Source organism: Nannobrachium achirus, assembly GCF_963921795.1.
Source record: "Nannobrachium achirus genome assembly, chromosome: 16".
Lineage (NCBI taxonomy): Eukaryota > Metazoa > Chordata > Actinopteri > Myctophiformes > Myctophidae > Nannobrachium > Nannobrachium achirus.
Genome location: NC_137823.1, coordinates 26,781,459 through 26,808,827, shown reverse-complemented (window position 1 = coordinate 26,808,827; position 27,369 = coordinate 26,781,459). Strand labels below are relative to the sequence as shown.

General features: G+C 39.0%; 2 protein-coding genes across 4 annotated transcripts in view; both read right to left on the bottom strand.

Annotated features, from left to right (window-relative positions):
- Positions 1-27,369, bottom strand: part of LOC308301302 (complement C1q tumor necrosis factor-related protein 3-like) — a 76,156-nt gene that overhangs the window by 22,229 nt on the left and 26,558 nt on the right. The window lies entirely within an intron of this gene.
- On the bottom strand, positions 348-19,138 carry LOC308301301 (complement C1q tumor necrosis factor-related protein 3-like). 3 transcript variants are annotated; one of them, XM_080745234.1, is made up of 12 exons: positions 18,924-19,050; positions 16,641-16,723; positions 12,010-15,175; positions 11,766-11,910; positions 6,048-6,074; positions 5,557-5,782; positions 4,359-4,400; positions 4,160-4,201; positions 3,943-3,984; positions 3,304-3,345; positions 3,005-3,136; positions 348-1,329 (listed from the first exon to the last, which is right to left on the bottom strand). In XM_080745234.1, the coding sequence occupies exons 6-12, from the start codon at positions 5,765-5,767 to the stop codon at positions 1,061-1,063; spliced, it is 780 nt and encodes a 259-aa protein (XP_080601360.1). In that variant the 5' UTR covers positions 5,768-5,782; positions 6,048-6,074; positions 11,766-11,910; positions 12,010-15,175; positions 16,641-16,723; positions 18,924-19,050; the 3' UTR covers positions 348-1,060. The 3 variants fall into 3 exon arrangements, with proteins under 3 accessions (XP_080601360.1, XP_080601359.1, XP_080601361.1); XM_080745233.1 differs by lacking the exons at positions 5,557-5,782; positions 6,048-6,074; positions 11,766-11,910 and having other exon boundaries at positions 15,092-15,175; positions 16,641-16,727; positions 18,924-19,138; XM_080745235.1 differs by lacking the exons at positions 5,557-5,782; positions 6,048-6,074; positions 11,766-11,910 and having other exon boundaries at positions 15,092-15,175.

Sequence of the window (27,369 nt, the reverse complement as noted above, 5' to 3'; positions counted from 1 at the left end):
GTGGACGGGGTTTCTCCATCTGACTCTGGTTGAAGCTTCCTTCCTGTCCCTGAAGGCCTGAACCACTGTCCTAGACATACACAACAGCACCACCAGGTGGAGCAGCAGAGCAACAGCAGCCTTCATCCTTTCTTGTGGTGGATGTGAATGTAACATTTAAAGAATTGAATAAACTGAAATGTTCAGGTATAATACAAATGCCTCTAAATTGCATCAGTGGATATAAAGAACATCTGCTGGCTTGATGGGTTAGTGAGGGAAGGATATTAACGGTACATTAACTGTAATTTATACAGAGACAATAAGGGTTGATTTAGATAATTTTATTTCATTGTAATAACATTGTAACTGTAACACACACAAGCAGCAGATACATTGTATTAAAGTGTTTGTGGTGAAACATTAATCTTTTAAAGAAAACAACGTCACAACGGTCCCGTCGTGGGAAAAACTATGAAGAGACCAAAGCAATGAGAGAGAAAGAGAAATAGCCTAAGTACTGGACAAAGTACTCTAGTAGTCTACTCAACTAAATATACTTAAGTACAGTACTCAAGTAAATGTACTTAGTTACTGTCCTCCACTGGAAGTATAAGAGAAAGAAAGACATTCATGGTCCATAATATATGATTAATTATTAATATTGTATGCAAATGATTTACATAATAATGACATTGTATGTTATTATTAATATTGTTTACATGTGTTTTACAAGCTGTTCTGCTCACATGGGAATAGGTCTGCAAATTATTTTATTCACCATTATTCTATTGATTCAATTAATCAAATGTTGCGTTTTTAATTATATTTTCGAATCAATGACTAGACTAAACATATTGTTTTTTATTTAATTTTATACTTTGTAACACAACGGTGTCGTGCCAAAAAATAGTTTAAAAGCTGCTTTACAATCTCACATAGCTTATCACATTGGGAGCTTGTAAATCGGCTAATTTAGCTATTTTAAGTGTTTTTTTTTATGCTCATCAATTATTTCCTTATTTTGTCATTATTTTTTAACAATAGATTAAATCTATTAGTTTGATTAAGTGTTGCTGTCCTACATGGGGAAGAGCAGGAAACCTGTGAATGTGGTGTCTTTACTGCTGCTATCATAGAGCCCCCAACCTGAAGGGAGAGTCATGTAAACCTCATCACTTTCCTGTAGCTCTACAGCCAATGCATTAGACATGAAAACATCTGAATGTTGGCCATTCGAAAGAATCCTGGTGCCGTTATGGTACAGTCTCACACCCATACTGGAATGACGGTGATCATAAGCAGTGAATCTGAAGTAATAGAGTCCTCTGAGCGGAGCAACGAACACTCCTGTATGACAGAACACAACAAACACACAATAGTGCAGAATTCAAAATAAAGGTTGATCAAATTAACACCCTACCTTGTTGTAGAACAGTGTCATGCAACAGTTGCTAAAATAGCTACTTCACAATGTGTTAAAAAAAATATATATATATATGAATTGTCAGTGAACATGTTTCAGTGTGTTTGTGGGGTTTATGAATATTTAACCAATGAAAAGTGTTGTGATAAATATGATGAACCAATATGCAAAACAATATGATTTAGAGACAAATACTGTACATCTCACATGGTTACTTCAGATAACTGTACGGTATACAACTGGTTCTCTGAGAGGGGTCCACATCCAGGGACCTTTAGGGGGTTCCCAACCAAATGATTAATACTTAGGAACCAAATGGACCCTTACAGGTCTGTAACTCTGAGAGTGTACAAATGGAACCAAATGGACCCATACAAGTCTAACTCTGAGAGTGTATGGAACCTAATGGACCCTTACAGGTCTGTAACTCAGAGTGTACACATGTAACCAAATGGACTTAAAAGTCTATAACTCTGAGACTGTACAAATGGAACCAAATGGACCCTTAAAGGACAAGTCCGGACTAAAATAACATATCAGTGTTTTTTCCTACTTATATTGATCTCAAATAACTGGACATGACCCCATAGCATAGCGTGGAGACATGCTTCACTTACACCATAAGCCCTATGCTGTTATCTCCTCTTCATGCTATAAGGTCTGCTGGGAAAACTGGACAACAGGTGCATTTCTGCAAATAGACAGCACGGCCAGTCATTTGGAATCAATATAAGATACCTATATGTTATTTTAGTCCAGACCTGTCCTCCAACGGTCCATTTGGTTCCATCTGTACCCTCTCAGAGTCATGGGGGTCTGTGTGCGGACCTATAATGCATATCAAACGGGGGGTCCTTGAAATGATCCAGTGTGAGAACCAGTGCTGTTTACAGTGATAGTAGTCTGGGTGCCAGCCTGCTCGCAACGTTCTGTGATTTGTTGAGATGCGGAGTGCAGGGACGTGCTGGCCATTGGGAAAAGCGGGACAACTCCCGAACGGCCGGTTCATTCCCAGCCGGTCCAGGCCGGCCATTAGGAAAAAAAGAAAAAAAAATGTCGGCCGTCGTTCCATTTTGGGGGCTGGGCGGCCAACAAAGTAAATCGTCACTGTCAGACAGAAACCTCGTAACTCCAAGTTTCAAATTTGTACATTTTTGCGCAAAGCAAAGCCCTGCTTCATCATACAAGGCTGTCGCACAAAAGTAGTGAAAACAGCAGATCTACAAGTACACAACGCCTCGCACCGCGAGGCGTTGTGTGCTTGTAGATCGGCTGTTTTCACTAAATCATTTTAAAAATGGTTTTGGACATACAAGGTTTCCACCCGACAATGGCGAAATATAACTCATGTAATTGGCCCACTGGCTTGTCACTTGTCATGATCTGAAATGGCAAATCTTTGAGTAGCAGCAGCGCTATAGAGAGAGGTCTCTTTCTATAGCGCGCAATGAGGGCCTCTACAACTCTTTTTCCCCGGCTGAATCAGGGGCCCAGCATGTCCCTGGCGGAGTGACAAAACAAATCACGGAACGGAGCGAGGAGGCTGGCACCCATGCTACAGTGATAGTGATAGAGTGTGTAGACGAGAAGGGTCAGTACCTGTAGATGAGCTGTAGGCCTGGCCGATGTTGGTCACTACGTTTTTGAAGACCAGTCTGGTTTCAGTGTTGAAGGGTCCCACATTTCCACCGTTTCCTCCAGTCAGTGAAGCAGAGAAAGCCACTTTTTTCTCTGTGAACGTCAGGAATCAGAAACAGAAACTCTTTGTTGTCATTGAGGTAGAAGTTCCATTTCAACAAGGAGAACATTTTACTTTATTGAAGTATAATTTGTGTTATTCATTGAACTTACAGGACTGTTATACAAATAATATTCAGGTAAATACAGTAAGAGTTCACCTGAGTTCTCTGTCTTCAGAGCTGAGACGTCTTTCTGCAAGGCTGTAAACAAATTAATTGTTATTTTCCCACTGCCTCTTTTCAGGAAGGGACCAATGAATGAAGGACAATGGACAGGATTCAATGCTTAATTTATTTTTTAATAAGCAAGAGCACAACGCGTTTCGCCGGGTGGCTTTGTCAGGTGTTTTAACCTTAGAAACTTAAAGCCACAGTTAGAAACTTTGGTGTCATTTTTTACCCAGACCTCAGCCTACAACAGCATATTAAAAAGGTCATTGTCTCTCCTCAAAACCCATTTTTACAGACTAGCTTTTAATCCCTAATTCCTGTAATTCTTATGTATTTGTATTCTTCCATTATGCAAGCTATGTATTTATTTCTATGCATTGTTTTCTGCATTGTTCTTTTTAACCTTATAACCTCTGAGAGTGTACAAATGGATAATTTATTATTATTATTATACACACACAGGCCTGACTATATATATATATATATATATATATATATATATATATATATATATATATATATATGGTTTAAATACATGTGTAAAAAACATGAAATGTATATGTTTATCATACAGATACACGTAATGTTATGTGGTTATCTATTAAAGTTTATGTGAGATGAATTCACCCGAGTTCTGTGTCTTCAGGGCTGACGTGTCATTCTGCAAGGCTGTAAACACATGGATTACAACTTTAATAGTTATTTAAATCAAACAAACAGAGTACATCATAACATGGGGTACATGGGTGGCCCTGTGTCTCCCCATAGGATTCCACTCAAACAGAAGCACATACCGGCATATGACATTTTATTTTTTATTTAAGTTTATGTTAGATGAATTCACCTGAGTTCTCTGTCTTCAGGTCTGACATGTCATTCTGCAAGGCTGTAAACACAGGAATTGCAACGCAAACTTTTATTTAAATACAACCTTTATATAGTAAATATAAATAGTGAGGTCAGGTCACATGTCAAAAAGCCTGGACACAGTTATGGAGTTATTGTCAGCAGAACCTATTAAAGTTTATGTTAGATGAATTCACCTGAGTTCTGTGTCTTCAAGTCTGACACGTCATTCTGCAAGGCTGTAACACAGGAATTGCAACGCAAACTTTTATTTAAATACAACCTTTATGTAGTAAATATAAATGGTGAGGTCAGGTCACATGTCAAAAAGCCTGAACACACAGTTATTGAGTTATTCTCAGCAGAACCATCTAAAGTTTATGAGAAGTGTTCTGTGTCTTCAGAGCTGACGTGTCATTCTGTAATGCTGTAAACACATGAATTAAAACTGTAGTCATTTAAATCATAAACATAAACAGAATGAGGCACATTAAGAGAAAATGAAAAGGACAAAATGTTAAGCAGAACCATACAGTTTATTAAAGGAGTAGTTCACCTCAAAATGATTTGCTAACCGCTCCTACATCTGGCTTTGTCTGTTTCTCCTGTGTCTGTCTGCACTGTCAATGGAATTCTGTTTGTACGGCCAGGGTCACATTGGCCAAACTTCACAGGACGCTTAATGAAATTAACCTAAATAGCATGGTCACTTTGTGCTGGGTGTGATTCTTTTTATTTTCATCAGTTATGCCTATACACCCCACAAAGCCTTGAATTGATTTTTGTTTTGTTTTGTTTTTTGTCACGTTTTGCTAATAATCCAATATTCCAGTATTTGATGAACCGAAGTAAATGGGGGGCCAAGCTCAACAATAGCAAAACGAAACATAACATCTGACACTTTGATTACAGTGTGAGTTCTTTTTTTTTTTTTCTTTTTTTTCTGTTGTGGCCATGCATCTATTTACTTCAATTCTTCAAATGTTGGAACATTGGATCAGGAGTGAATCTGTGTCTTCAGGGTCAACATGTCACTCTGTAATGCTGTGTGTAAACACATGAATTAAAACATTTGAATTAATTTAAATAGCCTAATCGTTTATAGTAAATATACTAGCGAGGTCACACAAACGATGAGATCAAACAGATGAAAATGATTGGAAAGCCATTAATGTCCTTCTGATTGATTGATTGATTGATTGACTGATTGACTGATTGATTGATTCTTTATTAGCAGATCACAGAGAGAAAAAAAGAAAAGAAAAACAGGACAGTACAGCTCAATACAAGTTCTAATAAGCGGATTTAAACCCAACAAAGAACTATGTCTTGTTTCCATTGGGGTCCTCAGTTTGTTCTCAGTAGAAACATCTATTAAAGACAAGTTCATGTTACCTTCATTCCATTTCTCCAGTGTGTTAATCCTGGCGATGGCCTTGCCCAGCTCCATCAAGAGAGCAGAGGTGGAGACAGAAATGGAAGCCATTGCCGGAGGGGTGGAGAGGGTTTCTCCATCTAACTGGATGACTGGTTCTCCCTGGACCACTGTCCCAGACAGAGACAACAGCACCACCAGGTGGAGCAGCAGAGTAACAGCAGCCTTCATCCTCTTGTGGTGACTCTGTGGATGTGAATGTAGCAGACAGGATGGTCCGGCAGCTTTATGTAGCTCAGCACTACAATGTCATGAATATTTAATTTGGATCAAAGTGTGTAGGAAAGCCTGCTGCTGTTGAAAAAGTGAATAGCATTTTGAAAGATGAAGTCATGTAACCGTCCTGGGGAATGAGGGTGGGGGAGGGGGGGATAGAGGAAGGGTTTCTCAATCTCATAATGTATAATATGCTTCCTAATGTGATGTACGCAACCTGAGACTGTTTACTCACCCTTGGGTTCTAATTTTCATTGAGAATCTGAATAAAAAGATTTGAAAAGAAAGAAAAGCACTTGTTTAAGAAGAAACCCCCTTGTATTTGATAGTACAGTGGAAAGAAACATGGAGAGAGATTCAGGAAGTGTCATGGAGAAAATATTCCTGCTGGCCAGGAGTCCTTCACTGTCAGGCTTTTGATATGTAAACATTTAAAAAGAATAAAACTGAATTATTTACCAATGTGTGTAAATTGACAACACATAAGAGAAATCCCTCTTTTGAACTTAAACACTGCAATTATGTTTCACTGACTTACTATCAATAGGATTATTCTTTTTCCGTTTGTACAGTCTCAGAGTTTAAGCACTCTATTTAGCCAATATCTAACGTTTCCACTATTTCATATGATCAAACTATTTGGTTCATGCCCACATTCATACAGGTTATGCCTTTATTTGCTGTGAAAATGTGGGTGTATTTATAATTTATTGCACAAAATAAACACTCCCTGGTGTGTAAGATGATAAGCAGAAATAGTCTGAAATGGATGCCAACAGGCCTTTTTTGGCTTAAGTATGACATTTGGTATACAGTTTTTTTATTGGCCTAAAATGTTGTCTATATATATATATATATATATATATATATATATATATATATATATATATATATATATATATATGTGTGTATACATTCATGAAGCCCCCTGCTGACTGCCTGTCAGCATTGAGCAATTTCTTTTATAGGGGTAAAAGTTTGGGCCCATTCACTTATACCCCCAACACATCTGCTTTAAGTAGCATGTGAGGGGTCAAACTAGGGTTGTTTTCTGAATCCATTGCAAGAATTTGTTTTGCATGAAAAACATTCCTTGGGCTAAAAACGCCCCCCAAATATTTGAAAATTCAGAAATGGACTGATAATGTGTTTAAATGGGTTTCAACTGGTCAGACAAATGAAATATTGGCATATACGTGATATTACACTGATTGTACTGTCTATCCCCCACAATCACAAAGTCTAATTTACACAAATACACCAATATTTATACACAAATACTGTATACACAAAGATACACAAATAAGTTGGTGTGAACAAGAATGTAGTTACTGCACTTTGTAGGACAGTTTATTATCACCAATAAAATATGCCTCTGCACTGCCAACACAACCATGATGTTTCATATCATCATGTTTATAGACTCAACATGATCAAACTCAGTTGGTTATAGCTAACTAATATATCTGTCAGATGGATTTTGGAAACCTCATATGTCCAAAACCCTTCAAGATGTGAATTAAAAAATAGCAAAAGTAGCAGATCTACAAGCTCAAATCACTATATCTGCTACCTTTGATGCTTTGATGTGTGACACAATCAAGTAGGTAATAGGTAGCCTACATTTGATTTGTTTGTTGTTAATATCACATCATTTCATCAATACATAATATTGTGCCATGCCACTGATTTTGAATTTTGAATGTATGAGGTTCATCTGACTTATAGGTCACTCCAACTCTGGTTACCCGGACTAGGGGATCATGTTTGGGTTCTAAGGCCTAGCTACAGAGATAGCTTGGGTCTGCTTGCTAGTGGAAATATACCAAGAACCGACCCTACGTGTTTCTGTCTTGTCATATTCTCGGGAACCAATCAAAGGGTTCCAGGGTCATATAATCATATTTTAACTGGGGACCCCCCCACCCTGACGAGCACTAAGAGTTGAGGCATTACATTTTGTATAACACAGCTCTATTGTGAAAATAGCCGTTGTGAGCATGTAGATCGGCTATTTTCACAATTTCTGCCTCTAATATTAGACAATTTGGCCAATGTTTAATTTGTCATTTTAGAGGTATTAAGTCCTTAAATTGTCACTTTAGAAATGTGCAGAAACCCTCTCTATACACTATAACCATATAGTTCTTTGTTTACTGTTGAGAGAGAAAACAATGTTCTGGGGACCCCCCAAAATAATTTGGGGACCCCCCTGGGGGTCCCGACCCACAGGTTGAGAACCAATGTGTTAGAGAATGGAGGAAAGAGTAACAAAGACCCACCATGGGACCTGCTTGGAGTGCTGTAAACCTTTGTCTGTTTTCCTCTTGTGTGTCTTATTTCTTTGTGTATCATATGGGAATAAGAAACGAGGTGTTGTTGTTTATCAGTAGGGCTGTTAATTCACGATAAAACACAGAAAGTTAAAATATGGAGATGAGAGGTTTCTGCCGACAGCAACGATGTGGGAACTTGCCACAGTAGGAATTAAAGGGATATTTCACTTTTGGTCATTTTATTGTCTACAGAACAGATTTTAATTTGCTTGATTCAATATTTAGACATTTGATGTAAATTTTATCCTGCCCTCCTCTCCAGGGCCTCTCCCCACACACACCCATTGTAACTTCAAACTCCATTTTAACTATGATAGATTCATTAAAAACACCCGTTATTTTTCCTGGTGACTCATACTACCCTCCTAATACGTGAGCAGGCTGTGTTTTTTCAACAACCTTTTTTCTTTTATTGTGGGCTCGCCTATAAGGCGAGCACACTTTAGATATTGTCATTATTGTGGGCTCGCCTATAAGGCGAGCACACTTTAGATATTGTCATTGTGGGCTCGCCAGTAACTGGCGAGCACACTTTAGATATTGTCATTATTTATTTATTTATTTATCTAGTAAGTAGACGGGATTTTCGGTTCCTTTCTACTCCTACATACTTAGTGAGAAAATGAAAATAAAAACATCAATGTGTTCAGCTTACTGTGGCGACGCGTGCTATTACTTTTTACAGCAATCGGCCAAATGGTGGCGCTGCAGGAAGCCTTCGAAAGTGCGATCTTTGAACAGGTATAGCTCATGCTGTGTTATACATACAGCCATGAAACCTGTATACACTTATGCGTCTCCTCATGCCGAACAACTTTTACCCTCTAACTTTTGACCTCTGACCTTTAGGTCTCCCACAATTCGGAATTATATGAAAAACAGTAAAAATCTATCTCCTCCTGGGATCTTTGCGATACGCGCATGAAACTTTTTTCACATGAACTTTGGACCAATACGGTCAAACTAGTCTCGGCGGATTTCTTTTAAAGTGAAATATATTTTATTAATAATTCAATCAATGTTGCGGTTTTATGCAAATTATTCTTCGGCCTCTAAATCATACATGCAAAGTTACACGTTCATGGCATTTGGCAAAGATGTGGAGGGTTAGTCAAAGTATCACTGAAACCAATTTTATTCCAATCGGCCAAAGGGGGGCGCTATACGAAGCGTTTGAAAATTCAAACTTCAAACGGGCATAAGTCATGACTCGTTTCGTTTGAAGACATGCAACTTGTTACACGCGTGCTTTGACTCGAGCGGAAGACATCTGTGTCGTTGTTAAGTAAGCTCCGCCCCCCGATTTTCCGCCATATTGAGCAGTTTGTAAAACGCGTAAACCCGCTTTTATTCTGGAATTTTCACTCCACGTGCACAAAACTTTTTTTACGTGAACTTTGGACCGATATCTAAAGATCTGTCAGATCGGATTTCTTTAAAATTGAAACATGCTTTTTAAAATAAATTCAATGAATATTGCAGTTTTATGCAAATTATTCTTCTGCCTCTAAATCATACATGCAAAGTAACATGTTCATGGCATTTGGCAAAGATGTAGAGTGTTAGTCCAAATATCACTAAAACCAATCTTACCCCAATTGGCCAAAGGGGGGCGCTATATCATTTTGAGCAGTTTGTGAAACGCTTAAACCCGTTAGGATTTATTTTTGCAATTTGCATGAAACATTCTACACACAATCTAAGGACCTTTATCTAATATGCCTATGAAGTGCACACACACAAAAAAAAAAATAATTGTGGGCTCGCCTATAGGCGAGCACACTTTAGTTCTTGTCATTATTTATCTATCATGCATACTGTAGACGGGAACTTCGGTTCCGTTCTACTCCTACATACTTAGTGAGAAAATGAAAATAAAAACATCAATGTGTTCAGTTTACAGTGGCGAAGTGTGCTATTATTTTCTATAGCAATCGGCCAAATGGTGGCGCTGTAGGAAGCCTTCGAAAGTGCGATCTTTGAACAGGTATAGCTCATGCTGTGTTATACATACAGCCATGAAACCTGTATACACTTATGCGTCTCCTCATGCCGAACAACTTTTACCCTCTAACTTTTGACCTCTGACCTTTAGGTCTCCCACAATTCGGAATTATATGAAAAACAGTAAAAATCTATCTCCTCCTGGGTTTTTTTCGTTACGCGCACGAAACTTTTTTTTACATGAACTTTGGACCAATACGGTCAGATTTATCTCGGCGGATTTCTTTTAAAGTGAAATATAATTTTTTAATAATTCAATGTATATTGCGGTTTTATGCAAATTATTCTTCGGCCTCTAAATCATACATGCAAAGTTACACGTTCATGGCATTTGGCAAAGATGTAGAGGGTTAGTCAAAGTATCACTGAAACCAATTTTATTCCAATCGGCCAAAGGGGGGCGCTATACGAAGCGTTTGAAATTTCAAACTTCAAACGGGCATAAGTCATGACTCGTTTCGTTTGAAGTCATGCAACTTGCTTACACGCGTGCTTTGACTCGAGCGGAAGACATCTGTGTCATTGTTAAGTAAGCGCCGCCCTTCGATTTTCCGCCATTTTGAGCAGTTTGTAAAACGCGTAAACCCGCTTTTATTCTGGAATTTTCGCTCCACGTGCACAAAACTTTTTTTACGTGAACTTTGGACCGATATCTAAAGATCTGTCAGATCGGATTTCTTTAAAATGTAAACATGCTTTTTTAATAATTCAATGAATATTGCAGTTTTATGCAAATTATTCTTCTGCCTCTAAATCATCTTGCAAGCACATTCCCAATAGGTCAAGGAACAGATACCACCCTTCTCACATTGGCCTGTTATAGCGCCACCAGCAGGTCAACTTTTGCACAACACATTTTTGGAACAAAATGGACCAATCTTTGACGTCAGTAACGTCAAAGAGAGCACTGCCTGCGATCTTGACATTGTGTACTTTTATAGCCATTGTTTTCTGGCTTGAAGCGAGCCCACAATTGTTTCGAAGGAACAATATTTTCTAGTAATGAATATAGCTGCAAGCAGCGATAAAGTGGCCAAAGCCAAAAACACCTCAAATCATGAACACAGCCTGCAATGTGCGTGAAATCTTGCAAGCACATTCCCAATAGGTCAAGGAGCAGATACCACCCTTCTTACATTGGCCTGTTATAGCGCCACCAGCGGGTCAACTTTTGCACAACACATTTTTGGAACAAAATGGACCAATCTTTGACGTCAGTAACGTCAAAGAGAGCACTGCCTGCGATCTTGACATTTTGTACTTTTATAGCCATTGTTTTCTGGCTTGAAGCGAGCCCACAATTGTTTCGAAGGAACAATATTTTTCTAGTTTAAGTCAATACTGGCTTTCAAGCAGTTTCAAGGGAACACTTGACCCTTCTCAGGGGCACACCAAAGGTCCCCAGGCACAGTGGTTGAGAAACACTGCCCTCTAGTAGACGACGTGCATCTTTAAAAGCTTTGTTCATTACTTAATGTGCATGTTTTTCTGTGTTGGAACTGCTGTGTAAAATAAATAACTATGCTGTATTGTATATGTGTGTGTGTGTAAATGCATGCATTTATTTATGTATGTTTTTTTTACCTCTTCCCAAGTGCATTAAAATCATTTACCTGGTAGCCCAGGCCACAGCCCAGTGGGTACATTTCCTCTCCAACAGGTAACAGCACATCTGTTTTCTGGACCAGGTAGCTGACTGGGGTGCCATCCATCTTCTTCATCTCCTCATAGGCTTCCTCAGACACTCCTGACACTTTACTAGAAAGACAAAAAAAGAATTAAGTACATGTACTGCTTTCTGATTTAAGTTAAAACCATTACCAGGATATTTCTATTGTTTGTGTGTGTATATATTACCTGTTACATGTGTATGAGGAAAATACAGGCTTCCTTTTACGGTTGAGGTTAGGGTTTGCCACCACAACATTGGTTACTGGTTGTGGCTCCAGTTTCTTTCCCCTCGGCTTGTGCCACTGTTGTGGAAGACTAGTTGAACTGACCACCTCTGCATTCTGAGAATGCTGTCGCTGCAGGTCCAAGTAGTGAAACAACCCAACTATATGGGAGCAGTAGCCCTCTGCCCTGAATAAGTATAGCAAGAAAAGAGATACATGTGATTGTGTTTAACTTAAACATTGGATGTTTATTCACTGGTCATATAGGCCTACAGTAGGATGCTAAGGGAGTGTTAACTTTGGTAATTACAATAATAGGTTATTGATTATGACATTGCAGAGGTACACATGAAATGTCAACTGTTATAATAGTGTTAAATGTGTGAGCTGTTTATATGTTTAATAGCCTATGTAAAGATACAAATGAACTAAGAAACGTTAGTTAATTTCGCTTCCTGGCTCTATTAGATATCAAACATGTATGTATATAACTATATCTTTGATATGAGGTAACAAGGTTAACGTCACAAGACAGGTTAATACCCAGTGATAGCCTATTGATGTGTTGATCCCGAATCACAATCGTTATTAGTTTAATTTGCACAACAACACAAGTTAATGATAGCCTACTGTACTGATTGACAATGCTACTTTGGCATCACGATCGCTATATTCATTTGCATGTTAATAGAAATGCGTTTTGATGACTTGCCCAAACATGACGGTCGTTGATCAGATTATCAACGACCGTCATGTTTCAGGGCAAGTCATCAAAACGCATTTCTATTAACATGCAAATGAATGTATAGCGATCGTGATGCCAAAGTAGCATTGTCAATCAGTGGGCTATTTGATGGCAGGCAGAGGTAGGTTTGATGGCAATAGATAGGCCATCATCACAACACAAGTTAATCACAGTTACTGATTTGACAACGTAACGTTGGTATCCTGAACTACTTTTAGATTAATGTGAATGTTGAGAAACACATGTCCAGTTTCAGCTGTTTGTTTTTATGTTTATTTGTGATAGCTAAACGGTCAGACTTTCAAAAGAAGTCATGATATTCGCAAGCATGCTTTGCCTAAAGTATGGGTAGGCTACCACTAGTTAAATTAGTTCCTCATTATGTTTGTCTATTAATGTAGTGATTATTTGTTGTGTAGAACTTACCCAGCGATACAAGAACACTCCTGTCCAGTGATAATGTTGTCAACGTAGTTGACAATTAGAAGATGTGGTTTCTCACTCTTCCTTTGAGAACGATACACCTTCGCCTCTATTTTGTCACTGAAAATGTGGATATTATGCACATATTCTTCCAGTGCATATTTTATACCTTGTTGGTGAGCTTTTTGTGATATTTTTGAGCTATTGCTTAAAAAACTATCTATCAGTTGACCCGGTACCTCCTTCATCTTTCATGTGCAAAACACAGCGTCCGCCATTGGAATGCAGGTGGCAGCCAGGTAGCTTGTCCCGGGTAGCAACAGTAACTAGGGGGGGGAGGTGCGGGGAGGGGCTTACTTAGTCCCCTATTAGGGAGGAGTTGATCTTAAGGGTGTTACAGAATCTGTGTTTTTTAACTGACGCTTTTGGCCACAAGGTGGCAGCCTCCAAGAGAAAACAAACAAATACTAAGAGAAAACATCATTTAAAAAAAAAAACACATCAGGGGGTCTAATGAAGTACTTTCAACCTCCTAGACACATGAAGTACAAAACTATGGCACCACCTCTTTAAGTATTCCTGGTTTAACCTGAATGAGTCCCTCCTCCTACACCCAGCTGTCCTAGTCCCTCCTCATCCTCATGAAAAGACTACCCATGGCTCTTTCCAGTTGTTTACTAAAGCAACACAGTACTGTTCCTGGATCCATGGATCCTGTCTGGGTTTTCTTATTAATTATAATAGCAAAATCAACAGGAAGTTTATAGTCATGTTTATATACACATAATAAAATGTGATGCTCTATATTATTGTCTGAATCAGTTTTGTTTGTTTGTTCACGTGCTAAAAGAGTGACTTTGAGAGCTGTTTAACCTACAGTACAATGTCAAGAAGCATATTTTGAATGATCAGTGACCATTGACTCGACCGCTACACGGTAGGCTAGCCTATGGTCAGCTATCACCTACCATGTTCCCAAGATGCCCTGCGGACTTTCATGGGATATTGTGACTTTTATTGGGAGCTTTTATTGGTAGGCCTACAGTAAATAGTAAAGAAACCATTAAATCACTAGCTAGCAGTAAATTAACAAAATTGTAACACTCATCTGTTCTTAGTTTGAGTATATCTAAAACATGAACCCTTGTTGTAAAAAAAGAAAAGAAAGAAAACGTCCATTAACAGTTAATGAAAACACTATAGCACTAGTTGTAACAAGGTTCTATACTTGTAAGAGATGAGACGAGCGTGTATCCTTATAGTTGGCTTTATTATCTCAATGAATGAGCAGGCAGGTAAACAACAGTACAGGCATGAATGGGGGTGCGTCACCTAAAGTGTTCCGAGTCACTACAAGTCCACACACATTGGTTCCTATCAGGTACTGTATCAGTATTGCCACCCACAATAGTGATTGGTTACAATAACACTATAAAGCTGTATTACTGGTACTGAACACTAGGGGGGCTGTCAAATCAATGTGTGATTGCATTACACTTTGACACTCTGTGAGTTTGTACGTAAGTAGATCGTCTATTTCGGCAAAGACGTTTGGAAAAAAAGAGCAGACCAAGTACAGAGTGAGAAGTGAAGTTTATAATCCAACAAGTCTCTGAAGCTACCTATGAAATGTATGAAAAGGTTTCTGCAACACAAAATACAATATGTGGTGGGGGTCCCTGCTTCATCGCTCTCTCTGCTAAGGGGTCCTTGACCAGAAAAACCTTGAAGACCCCTGCTCTATAGCAATGATACCGATTAAAATATTAAATTAAAATATTTTCAATGTGTATCTGAGGAATATCCTTCTTGACAGCATAATTTCAGACTGTTTAGACTTTAGTTTTTGTTGTTTTGTATTATATTCATATTTTACCAGCTTTGGTCCTCTGAAGTTCCTCAACCAGTTTCTGGAGCTCCTCCATCTTGGCTTCAGTCGCAGACAGTCTGGAAGCCATGTCTGAAAATATATGTAAAATAATCACAGAGAAATCTGATGAAATTCAGTGTTGGAAACAAGTAAATTAATTTAAATGCATTTGAAAGTAGCAGATCTACAAGCTGTATCTACACTGTATTTTGTTCAGATTCTTTTGTATTTTTTTGCCTTAATTTTAAGTCACAACACAAGCAAGTAGCTTCTTAAAGGACAACTTTGTTTTTTTTTTACAACAAGGGTTCATATTTTAGATGAGTGTTAAAATTATTTAATTTACTTCTTTCTATTGTTTTAGAGATTCTTATTTCAGTGGCTGGGGGCATGCGTACAAGTGGCTAAATATGTCATTTTACACAGAATAATCCCATTCCCATGATACATTGCAACCTTTCATGGTTGGATGTGACTTATGGGGGCTAGAGGTGTTACTGTAAATAGCAATAAAAAAACTGCTGGCTTATTGTGTCTAAAAAGATATATTTAGCCATTTGTACGGATGCCCCCATGCGTACACATGCCCCACATTTTAACACGGTAAATGTGAAAAAACAATAGAACGAAGCAAATTAAAACATTTTAACACTCACCTTTTCTTTTCCCCTACTTACAATTTAAAATATGAACCCTTGTTGTTAAAAAAAAAGTTGTCCTTTATATAATTCACTTTCTAATATATTCAATTTATCAGAACTCAGAATTGACCAAACTTTATTTTACACACATCCTTGGTTCTGGTGATTGATCCTTGTAAGGAACGTTAGACTCTTTGGAAACACACGTTCCTGCTTCTGGCAACTGATGTCGTCCAATGCGTGTTGTTTCAATTATTATTATTATTGGAGCGGTGGAAGACACAGCCCAGACACACCAGATACTGTACTGTCAGGAACAGATTGAGAAGGACAGCCCAGACACACCAGATACTGTCCTGTCAGGAACAGATTGAGAAGGGCAACCCAGACACACCAGATACTGTCCTGTCAGGAACAGATTGAGAAGGGCAACCCAGACACACCAGATACTGTCCTGTCAGGAACAGATTGAGAAGGGCAACCCAGACACACCAGATACTGTCCTGTCAGGAACAGATTGAGAAGGACAGCACAGACACACCAGATACTGTCCTGTCAGGAACAGATTGAGAAGGACAGCACAGACACACCAGATACTGTCCTGTCAGGAACAGATTGAGAAGGACAGCACAGACACACCAGATACTGTCCTGTCAGGAACAGATTGAGAAGGACAGCACAGACACACCAGATACTGTCCTGTCAGGAACAGATTGAGAAGGGTAGCCCAGACACACAGGGTATACACAAGTTTCCAACATCCCATCGTGCACTACGCAGAAGACGTGCGTTTGGTGGGGATATTTGAATTTTAATATCCTTCAAATTCTAGAAATATACGGTAAAAATACTTTTTAAAAGTACTTTTCTAAGCACATACAACAGATTGTAATACAATACATAGTTTAACTTACAGAGATAGAGTGGAACAGCAATGCTGAGGAGAACTAGAACAGCACAGAGCAAAACACCACCTCCAACCCGCTTGTACCGTCTTCTGTCTGGAGGACACGCACGCACGCATGCACGCACGCACGCACACACACACACACACACACACACACAGAAAAAAAGAGAAAAGGAGGGGTTGAGATCAGATACAATTTACAATGTCGCAGACGGTAACACAAAGTGATAAATAAATCAAATGCATAGAATTAGTAATCTAGGATCAAAGGTAAACCAACATTGTAACTATACACTATCCACGATTTTCCCCGGGAGTTTACTGGAGACTATCAGGACCAAACTTCCGGGTTTAACAGCAGACATACAAGCTCAGGTCGCGTCGCAGATGCAACCCGTTGTGAGCTTGTAAATCGGCGGCGGAAGATTGATGCAGACGTCTGCGCAATGCACTATGGGGCGTAGGAAAATCGTGGATAGGATGCCAGGTTATCAATGAGGCAGCATCTGTACGTCAAAATATGTCTTAAAAAGACAGAAAGGTTTGGCTAAATCACACACAGTAGCCAAAGTGCCAATATTTATTAGCAACAATAAACCAATGTTTCAGCAGCCAACTGCCTTCTTCAGGATATACAGAACATACCGTATTACATAAATAAATATGGTGCCTGAGAGATAGATACAACCAATCACATTCTAGACCAGCACTATTCAACCTGCGGCCCATTAGGCCAGTCAATCTAAGCTAAAAAAGGGCCTGACCCAAAAGAAATTGCAATAGTAATGGTTCAAGGTTTTTTATGATCCTTAGGGTCATCCAAATAACATATTAAAAGTTGTGAATTATATATTTAGTGGATCAAGGTGAATTCAGGGGGTTCAAGTTTAGGTCCATTCACTTACTATACAGGAAAAAATACCCCCCAAAAAATCTTATTTAAGTAGCATGTGAGGGGTTTAACTAGGGTTTTTTTTCATGATTCTGAATCCATTGCAAGCATTTGTTTTGCACGAAAAACATTCCTTGGGCTAGAAACGGACACTACAAAACTATGGATTAGTGATGAGTCATCACTTTTCTGGGGCCAGCTCCGTTTTGTGGAGTCTGCTTTTAACCTGACAAATGTTTTTCATGCAAAACAAATGCTTGCAATGGATTCAGGATCATGAGAAAGCCCTAGTTAGACCCCTCACATGCTACTTAAAGAAGATTTTTTGGGGGGTCTTTTTTTTCCTGTATAGTAAGTGAATGGACTCAAACATGAACCCCCTGAATTTACCTTGATCCACTAAATATATAATTCACAATTTTTAATATGTTATTTGGATGACCCTAAGGATCATAAAAAATCTTGAACCATTACTATTGCAATTTCTTTTGGGTCAAACCTTTGATTGACTAGCCTACATGGTCATACTGATTAAAATACATTTTGTCTACTTTCAATGTGGACAAATCATTTCTGTTGTAATCAATCAGTTTCTCTCCAAAACCATTAATAGGGAAATATTTTTGACTTGTTTTATACAAGACTTTTTTGCTAATTTGTTTGTTCCAAAAGAAGAAACATCATTGTTAATCCATGACAATATTTTTGGCCTTAAAGATGGAAATGTGGCTGTTTTCTGTGTGTTATCTACATTTTTAGACTACTCATGTAGTGCGTTACAAAATCATTGTCTAAACGTCCAAAATAGGACCGTCATGTTTAGCTTGCGGCCAAAGTTGTTCTCTTGTGCCACAAAATAAAATAAATACATGATCAATATACCTTTTCCAAAGAACAGTGTTTGACAAAAAAGGATTTTGGTTAGAATTAAGAATCTTAGTTTTCTCTAAGAACCCAACATAAAGGCCAGCATAATTAGATGCCATGTAGGAGAACCCGTCGCTACCTCTTTTGTAGGAAATTGTCATCAGGAACCAGAAATAGTTGTGTGTAAGGACTTGCTCAGCCAGTATACCGGTAACAGTGCATGCAGAGAGGGTCTAGCTGAGGTACAGTAGGGTGCTCTAATAGAACATGTTCCAGGGCCTGGATGCCACCTGCATGGGGCTCATTAGTGTACAGTGACTCTACACCCAGGGTGGCAAGGATGCTGTCTGACTACATAGCATCTGTCTACACAACATGATATCTACAGTACATTTGGCCTTTGCATAAAATGTAAAATCTTTGAAACTAAAACTATATATATATATATATATATATATATATATATATATATATATATATATATATATATATATATTCTTTAATTAATGTAGTTTTAGTAGCATATTTTACCAGAATGCAGTATCTTCAGTAGGTCTTTCTCCTTATTTGTCTTGGCAACATCTTCATTGGCTATCTGGACAAGCTGGTCATAATGTCCATCTTCATCATAATTCGTATCGTCTATGTCTTGGAGCTTGATGTTGTTAAATCGTACAGCCATTTCTACCGTAAAGATTAGATTATTTTTATTATTGCAGGTGTTTGACTGAAGACCTACAGTATATTCACTGTCCTAAACCGTCTAATCGTACAGTAGACAGCTCTGTTACATTTATATCATTATGACAGCTCTGTGGACCAATAAAAACACACCACCTCCCACACACGCACGCACGCACGCACACACACACACACACACACACACACAATGTTGTGTAAGACATTTTATCATAATGAAGAAGTTGATTTGGTTTCTTATTCATAAATATAGACATGTTGTGTAAGACATTTTATCATAATGAAGAAGTTGGTTTGGTTTCATACTGGTAAATATCAACCACTCTGTTTAGCTAGAAGTGACCACAGTTTTCCCTGTAGTTTCCCTGGCCTCATCTTAAAGTTACACAAACACACACAACTGTACTTCATTAAGATCAAAACACAACACATGTTAATTAAAAGTTAAATAATAAACGTGGCTGGTGCCTCATCTTCTGTTTTAGTTGGCGTGTCTGTCCTCTAAACCAGTGGTTCTCAACCTTTTCAGGACGCAACGCCCAAAATAATCATATTTTAACTGGGACCCCCCCCCACCCCCCCACCCCCCACCCTGACGAGCACTAAGAGGCGAGGCATTACATTTTGTATAACACGGTTCTAGTGTGAAAGGGGAAGACCACCCATTTTCAATATTGAACTATGTCATTACCTTAGAGGAGTTGAGTGGAAATAAAAAAAAAGTTCCCCCTCTTCTGTGTTGCCTAGAACCGGAGGATTGATTTTGGGGTTTGCATTGCAAATTACAACTTGATGACATCACACATTGTACTTTACAATACTAACCCCAAAATTAATCCTCCAGTTCTAGGCAACACAGAAGAGGGGGAACTTTTTTTTTTTTTCATTTCCACACAACTCCTCTAAGGTATATTAATTACATAGTTCAATATTGAAAATGGGTGGTCTTCCCCTTTAAATTGTCACTTTAGAAATGTGCAAATACCCTCTATACACTTAAACTCTATGTTGGTTTGTTTACTGTTGAGAGAGAAAACAATGTTGCACATTAAGTTAATCATCTGGGGGCCCCAAAAATAATTTGGGGACCCCCCTTGGGGTCCCAACCCACAGTTTGAGAACCACTGCTCTAAACCAAGCTGGCCTGTTGGGTTTCAGTTTGTTGTCCCGTTACGCACCAGCACAGGTACAGTGTCTCTCTATCTGTTGTTTAGCAAGTGCCTGTAGTGCATATATTACTTGTGTACATGAACATGACCGTGTGTCATGTCATTAATACAGCACTTCCTTCTGGAGTTTTACTCCTACGTATAGCCTATAGAAGCTATGGAGGTGCTCCCCTGCAGTATAATACCCTCATTTGGTGTCGTTGGCACTACGGTGAATGTAAGCGTTGGATATTTGTTATTTCAGTTTGGCTACTTCTACCTGTTCCCCGCCGTTGTGGGCATTGTGAACCGTGCGCTCTGTCCTTGCAAATATGGTAGGTTCACTGTCTGTCTCTCTGTACTGTACTGTCTCTTTAATGTCACTGTAGTGCAGAAACAGAGCACCCTACAGTTACAGGAAGTGTGTGTGTGCGTGCGTGCGTGTGTGTGTCTCTCTCTCCCTCTCTCTGTGTGTGTGTGTGTGTGTGTGTGTGTGTGTGTGTGTGTGTGTGTGTCACAAATTAAAGGAATCGGTCACAAAGTTGTCTCGTCAGCAACAACCAGAAACTCAGAAAGACCTTCTAACGAACCACACCTCATATGACGGGACTTTCCCAGTGAAAACTGAACTGAAAAAAGTACAATACACAGAACTGAAAGTGATGTCATCAGTATTTTAGAGGCCCAATACCTTGCATCTTGCCTTTATTATTAAATGATTGACTTATTTTGTGATATTTAAAAAAAGGTACTATACTACTATTATTCTACCTTTGCATTATTCTATATCATCTATAAAAATACATATTTTAACTGTCTGGTGATGGCAGAACTCGTCAGCCTTGGAAAACATTTAAATATATATTGTGCCTGAAAGGGTCATCCACCCTGACCTTTACATGAGTTCTTAAACTTTCACTATGGCAGGGTTTCTGATGTCTTCAATGCCACTCACTATAGGCGTATTTCCACTGCAGGGCCAAGCCAGAACCAGAACCAGAACTTTCCAGAACCTGTGAAGTTCCAGAACCAAGTTCTGCTTTTGTTTCCATATAACCAGACCCAACCGGGAAGCTCAACTGGTCAGCCTGATTTGGCTAGGACAAAACAGCTGGTCATTTGAACAGCAGCACATTCGGGAATCTAAAATCTAAAATAACAGCTGTATGTAAGAAATACGTCTTTAGTTACTACTTTCTGGATATAAAAATAAAATGAAAAACAATAGAACGTTCAAACAAGCTGCTAACTGTACTGAGCTGGTACGCTGCCTTTGCTCTAGGGAGAAAAAAAGCGTGTCTCTCTCTCTCGCGCACGCACGCACGCGCACACGCACGCACGCACGCACGCACGCACGCACACGCACGCACACACACACACACACACACACACACACACGATACGAAGCAGGCGTGTCCTGAACACAGCGCACGGCTCGGCTGCTGAGTGCTGACTCGAGTCAATGGACCGGGCGAATGTTATGTAGAAATGCTTATCTCCACTGTTTTAGTTTGTTGTCGGTCTATCAACGTACGGTTTCTTTATTTGTGCTTGGCACCGTGTCTGTCTGCTTGTGCACTCGACGCCCATTTCAGAAAGACGACGGCAACGGAATTTGGTTGAAAATCCTTTCATTTAGAACGGATGCTTCTAGCTCCTTCTGGATATTTTCTTCTCCCGCCCAGACACAAATAAGAGCCTGTATCATCACATTCACTTGATGTGTTTCTGTCTGTCGGAATAGGATTTTAAAAATGACGCTGTTGTGTTGTGAGAGATTTCTCCCCGTTCTCCTCGGTGTCGTTACCTCCGCTCGACCAATCGAGAGCCGGAGCGCTGCTGGCCCTGCCCATAGGTTCCCAGAACTCAAGTTAGTTCTATCTCAGGAGCAGGACCTAAAAAAGGTTCCAGGAGGTTCCAGGAACCTTGTCTGGAACCGGGCCGTTCGCAATGGAAACAAAACCAGAACCAAAAAAATAGGTTCTGGTTCCTGAAAGTTCTGGTTCCACCTTGCAGTGGAAAAGCGCCTTATGGCAGGGTTTCTGATGTCTTCAATGACTCTCACTGAAAGTGCCATGAGGCTAGTCCAGGGGTGCTGCAGGATGCTTTGATAATATTTATCAATATCACTTCAATTTAACCACTTTATTAATTGCATTGTACTTGGTGGTTCTTTTTAAATACACCAAGTCACTTAGCCAAAAATTGTAGATCTACAAGCTCACAACGTGTTGCATTGCGACCCGTTGTGAGCTTGTAGATCGGCTATTTTTGGTGAAGAGAGTTGGGGTAGATGGAGAAAAAGAACTCATCAAGTACAGAGCAGATCAGGTCAGTTTTACAAATCTAAGTGGTTAAAGTGAAGTGATGTTGATGAATTCCAAATTATTCTGAGGCCCTCCTGGACTGGCGTCACAGCACCCTAGGGTGCCATGGCATCCACTTTGAGAAACCCTGAGTTACAGGATAGTTGTTGTTCAGTTCACATAGTTAGAGCCTGCGTGCGTGTGTGTGTGTGTGCGCGTGCGTGCGTGCGTGCGTGTGTGTGTGTGTGTGTGTGTGTGTGTGTGTGTGTCACAAATTAAAGGAATCGGTCACATAGTTGTCTTGTCAGCAACAACCAGAAACTCAGAAAGACCTTCTAACGAACCACTCTTCATATGACGGGACTTTCCCAGTGAAAACTGAACTGAAAAAAGGAACTGAAATGTATCCATGTACACAGAACTGGAAGTGCTGTCATCAGCATTTTAGAGGCCTGATACCTTGTGTCTTGTATCTTATATTTTGTGATATTTTTAATAAATAGATACTGTGCTAGTGTTATTCTACCTTTGCATTATTCTATATCGTCTATAAAAATACATATTTTAACTGTCTGGTGATGGCAGAACTTGTCAGCCTTGGAAAACATTTAAATAGATATTGTGCCTGAAAGGCTCATCCACCCCTGACCTTTACATGAGTTCTTAAACTTTCACTATGGCAGGGTTTCTGATGTCTTCAATGACTCTCACTGAAAGTGGTGGCACCCTAGGGTGCCATGAGGCTAGTCCAGGGGTGCCGCAGGATGCTTTGATAATATTTATCAATATCACTTCAATTTAACCACTTTATTAATTGCATTGTACTTGGTGGTTCTTTTTCAAATACACCAAGTCACTTAGCCAAAAATAGTAGATCTACAAGCTCACAACGTGTTGCATTGCGACACGTTATGAGGTTGTAGATCGGATATTTTTGGTGAAGAGAGTTGGGGTAGATGGAGAAAAAGAACTCATCAAGTACAGAGCAGATCAGGTTAGTTTTACAAAGCTAAAAGGTTAAAGTGAAGTGATATTGATGAATTCCAAATTATTCTGAGGCACCTCGCGCAGCGAGGCGTTGTGAGCATGTAGATCGGCTAATTTTTTTAAATTGTCTCAAATATGTGACAATTTGGCCAATGTTTTATTTATTTTTCAATAGCTAAAGTATAAAATAATTAAGGCCCCTCCACCTTGGGCCCTAGTAACTCAGTCCCACTTTCCCCCCCTCCTTGTGATGCCCCTGAGTGTAGAGGTCCTCTGTTACTGACATTTACACATAACCCTAGTTATTGATTATTTACACATAACCCTAGTTATTGATTATTTACACATAACCCTAGTTATTGATTATGTACACATAACCCTAGTTATTGATTATTTACACAGCATTGACACTTTACATGTTTGCACAGCACATTATGGCACTTTAATTGTAAGTGCAATATTATGTGTAATGTTTAGAGAGACATAGAGAAGTGCAATATTATGTGTAATGTTTTATTGTTGAGTCTGATTGAATGCTTAAGGCGCGCCACACACATTTGCGACAGCTATCGTGTCAGAAAGAGGGGGGGAGGGGGAGGTCCAATGCATTGTCAATGGAAGGTTGTTTGGTGTTTTGTCGTTGCCGTGTCTCAAGGTAGTCTAGCTAGCTTGCGACACGGCAACGACAAAAAAACAAACCTTGCATTGACAATGCATTAGTACGGCGCCCCCAGTGGCCATTCTCAGACGATGTTTCACGCATATGTGGGAGTCCAGCCTAACACAACTTGCTGTGTTTCACTAGATTGGGCTGGACCATAGTCAGGATGTCAGAGGGGGGGTTCTGATGTGCTTTTGCTATTGATAACATTTATGTTGCATTACAGTGTGAAGGAGAAATTATCATTATTGTTGTGGTAGTTTTAAGAGTTCTGTAATGTATTTATGTTAAATGATAGTTATTCATGTATTTATAATGTTTTGGGCTTAGACCACACCCCTTTGATTGGAATGGATCAGTCCAGGTTCATCAGCTCACCTGGGTATAAAATGCTGCTGGCAGTGATCAACATGAGAGAGTGAGAGATAAAGATGAAAGCGTCCATGACAATGTTTGTAATAAAGATTGAAAGTTATATTTGGTGGTTTGTGGTGAATAAATGCACCTTGGGGTTAAACCCTAAGCAAGGCCTCTGTACTGCTTCCAGCTGCAAGTCAGCCATTCTCACACAGATGAGTTGCAAATATTCAGGATCAATAAGTATTGAAAATCACACCCGGAAAGCCTGGAGTGAGCGCTGCCTTTGGTAGCCTCTCGTCCAGATGACCACTCGTCTGATCAGTTGACCACATGTGTGTGTGGGTGTGCGTGCATGTGTTTGCCATGGTTACCATAGACTTCCATGTAATTGTGCAAGTGTTTAAAAAGTGCACGCCCATGCCTAGATGATGCACCACGTGTGTAGATGCTTTTCACAGCTTTCAAACAAAAAAATCCGCTTGGAAATCCGTGCAGGCATTCATGATTTATCAGCCATTATGTTTTCTTCAGATGTAAACAAACATGGCTGCCATGTTTGAAAGAATGGGTTGGTATGGGGGTTAAACATGCAATTTCGCGATCGCGATCATGCCTAATACATTTCTGGAGGTCCAAAAAACATTTTTGAAAAAAAGAAAAAATGAAAAAAAAAAAAAAAAAGAAAAAAAAAACGGCCCAAACTCGGGAAACTCGGGGTTGGCACAGCACTAGTACCAATACAAACTCGGGAAACTCGGGGTTGGCACCATATGTGTTAATACAAAGCATGTAGATAGTGCTTTACATACAAAATATTACAAGAAAATATATTTAGAGGAAGATCTTAACCAGAAAATGAAAATGGCATTTAATTAATTAATTGATTTGATTATACTTTATTAACAGTTTGTAAATAGTACAGTGGTAGGATTTTACAATGACAATAAAAGGATAACACAAAAAGTCCTCAATATAGATCTACAACCTAACAACACATCACAATGAGCTTTTAGATCTGCTATTTTCTATACAGCCAAAGTATAGCATAGGGCTTAAGTGGTTATGTAAAGCAAATAATCAATCAATAAGAAAGTTAAATGGCAAATAACATGTAAATTAATTCAATTAAGATGGTGAGAAATAGATGCATAACTTCTCTTGCACTGTTTTAAGAATACAACAGAACAAACTTTGTATTAATCTACATGAATACATTGTAGCAACACACCAGCTAACTGATACATGGTGAACATGATGGTTTCAGCACACAACTCTTTCACACATCCAGTATTTAGATCTAGAACACCGTACATCGTTCCATCCTGTAGGAGTGTTAGCAGACGCATCATAATACTCAACACAGTCTTCTTCTGCATTAGGGTAATAGCCTTTTGCAGTGTCATTTATTTCAACATGAGGCTCACCAGGGAACCAGTACCTGTAGAAGTAGGAACATATAATTATTACAATACTTTTACAAAGAATGCTTTTTCACTCTAAATCGTTAGTTTTTTAATCATGACCTCATTTTATATTCAGTGATTTTCAAACATTTTGTGTCCAAGGCACACCAGTATTCATATCTGATCTGCAAGCTCACAACACGTCGCATTGCAATGTGTTGTAAGCTTGTAGATCGGCTATTTTTTGCAGATTAATATGAAATATTAAAACATTTATTTTAGGATTGAGACATGAGTACTGATATAGTAAATAATATGTGTGTCCATTCAAGTGGATGGACACTTTTTTTCATTCAAACAGCTCTATCTCTGGAACCATTTGTCCGATTGACAAAATTCTTTTTGCCACTGAATCACAACAACTGTGTCTTTTTTATAAAAAAAAACATTTTTTTTGATTGCGCAATAATGAAAAACATACAAACAGAGCCGTTTCTGGCCCCCTGGGGGCCCTAAGCACGAATATTTTTTGGGGGCCTTGGTGCGTGGTATGTGCCGCAGCCCGATAGGGCGGCGGCGAAAAATTTGGGCTGTTTGAAGGTAGAATTAGAGGAATATTAACATTAGGATTAGACTGTTGTAATGTCCAGTGGCGTAGGGTAGTTATGACAGTTACAGGGGTGTAGTGTAAGTTTAAGAGTTGTTATCTAAACAAAACAGCTTCTTTCTTAAAAATGCAAAATCCTACTGACTAATATTGGATCACTGCATGTAAGCCAATTCTAATAAAACAGTTTGCTCATCTTCAGAGTAAATAAGATGTAAACAAAACATTATTTATTGAATATAATGTGAACATTAACACAAATATAAACAAGCAATTGAAAATATTAAATAAAATAAGAAAAATACAACACTGCACCTTGGCTCTGCTGCCGCCTGATAATTGTGGACTCGCTGAAAAACGAGACCAGTATCCCAAATCTTTATATATTAAGGTTATTTTCCTCAAAACTGTCAGAGAAAGGCAGGTTTTAGCCAATGAGAGAGCAGCGTGTTGGGTGATATCACCACCAACAAGAAGTGTGACCTGATATAAATAACAACACCCACATGAAATCTTTGTAAGAGTCACAGAAGTAATGTTTAGAAGAAGTAAGTATGTTCTCATAAATCTTTATAGTAACGTTATTCTCCTCAAAACTGGCCGACAGAACAAAGGCAGGGTGCAATGAGGAGCAGCGTTCTTGGTGACATCACGACCAACAAGTGCAACCTGATATAAATAACAACAACACCCACATGGAATCTTTTGTTGTGTTTGAGTATGTTCTCCAAAATCCTTATAGTAAGGTTATTCTCCTCAAAAGGGGCCAAGTCAACACTGTTTCTTAGGAACAGTATTTCTAGTTA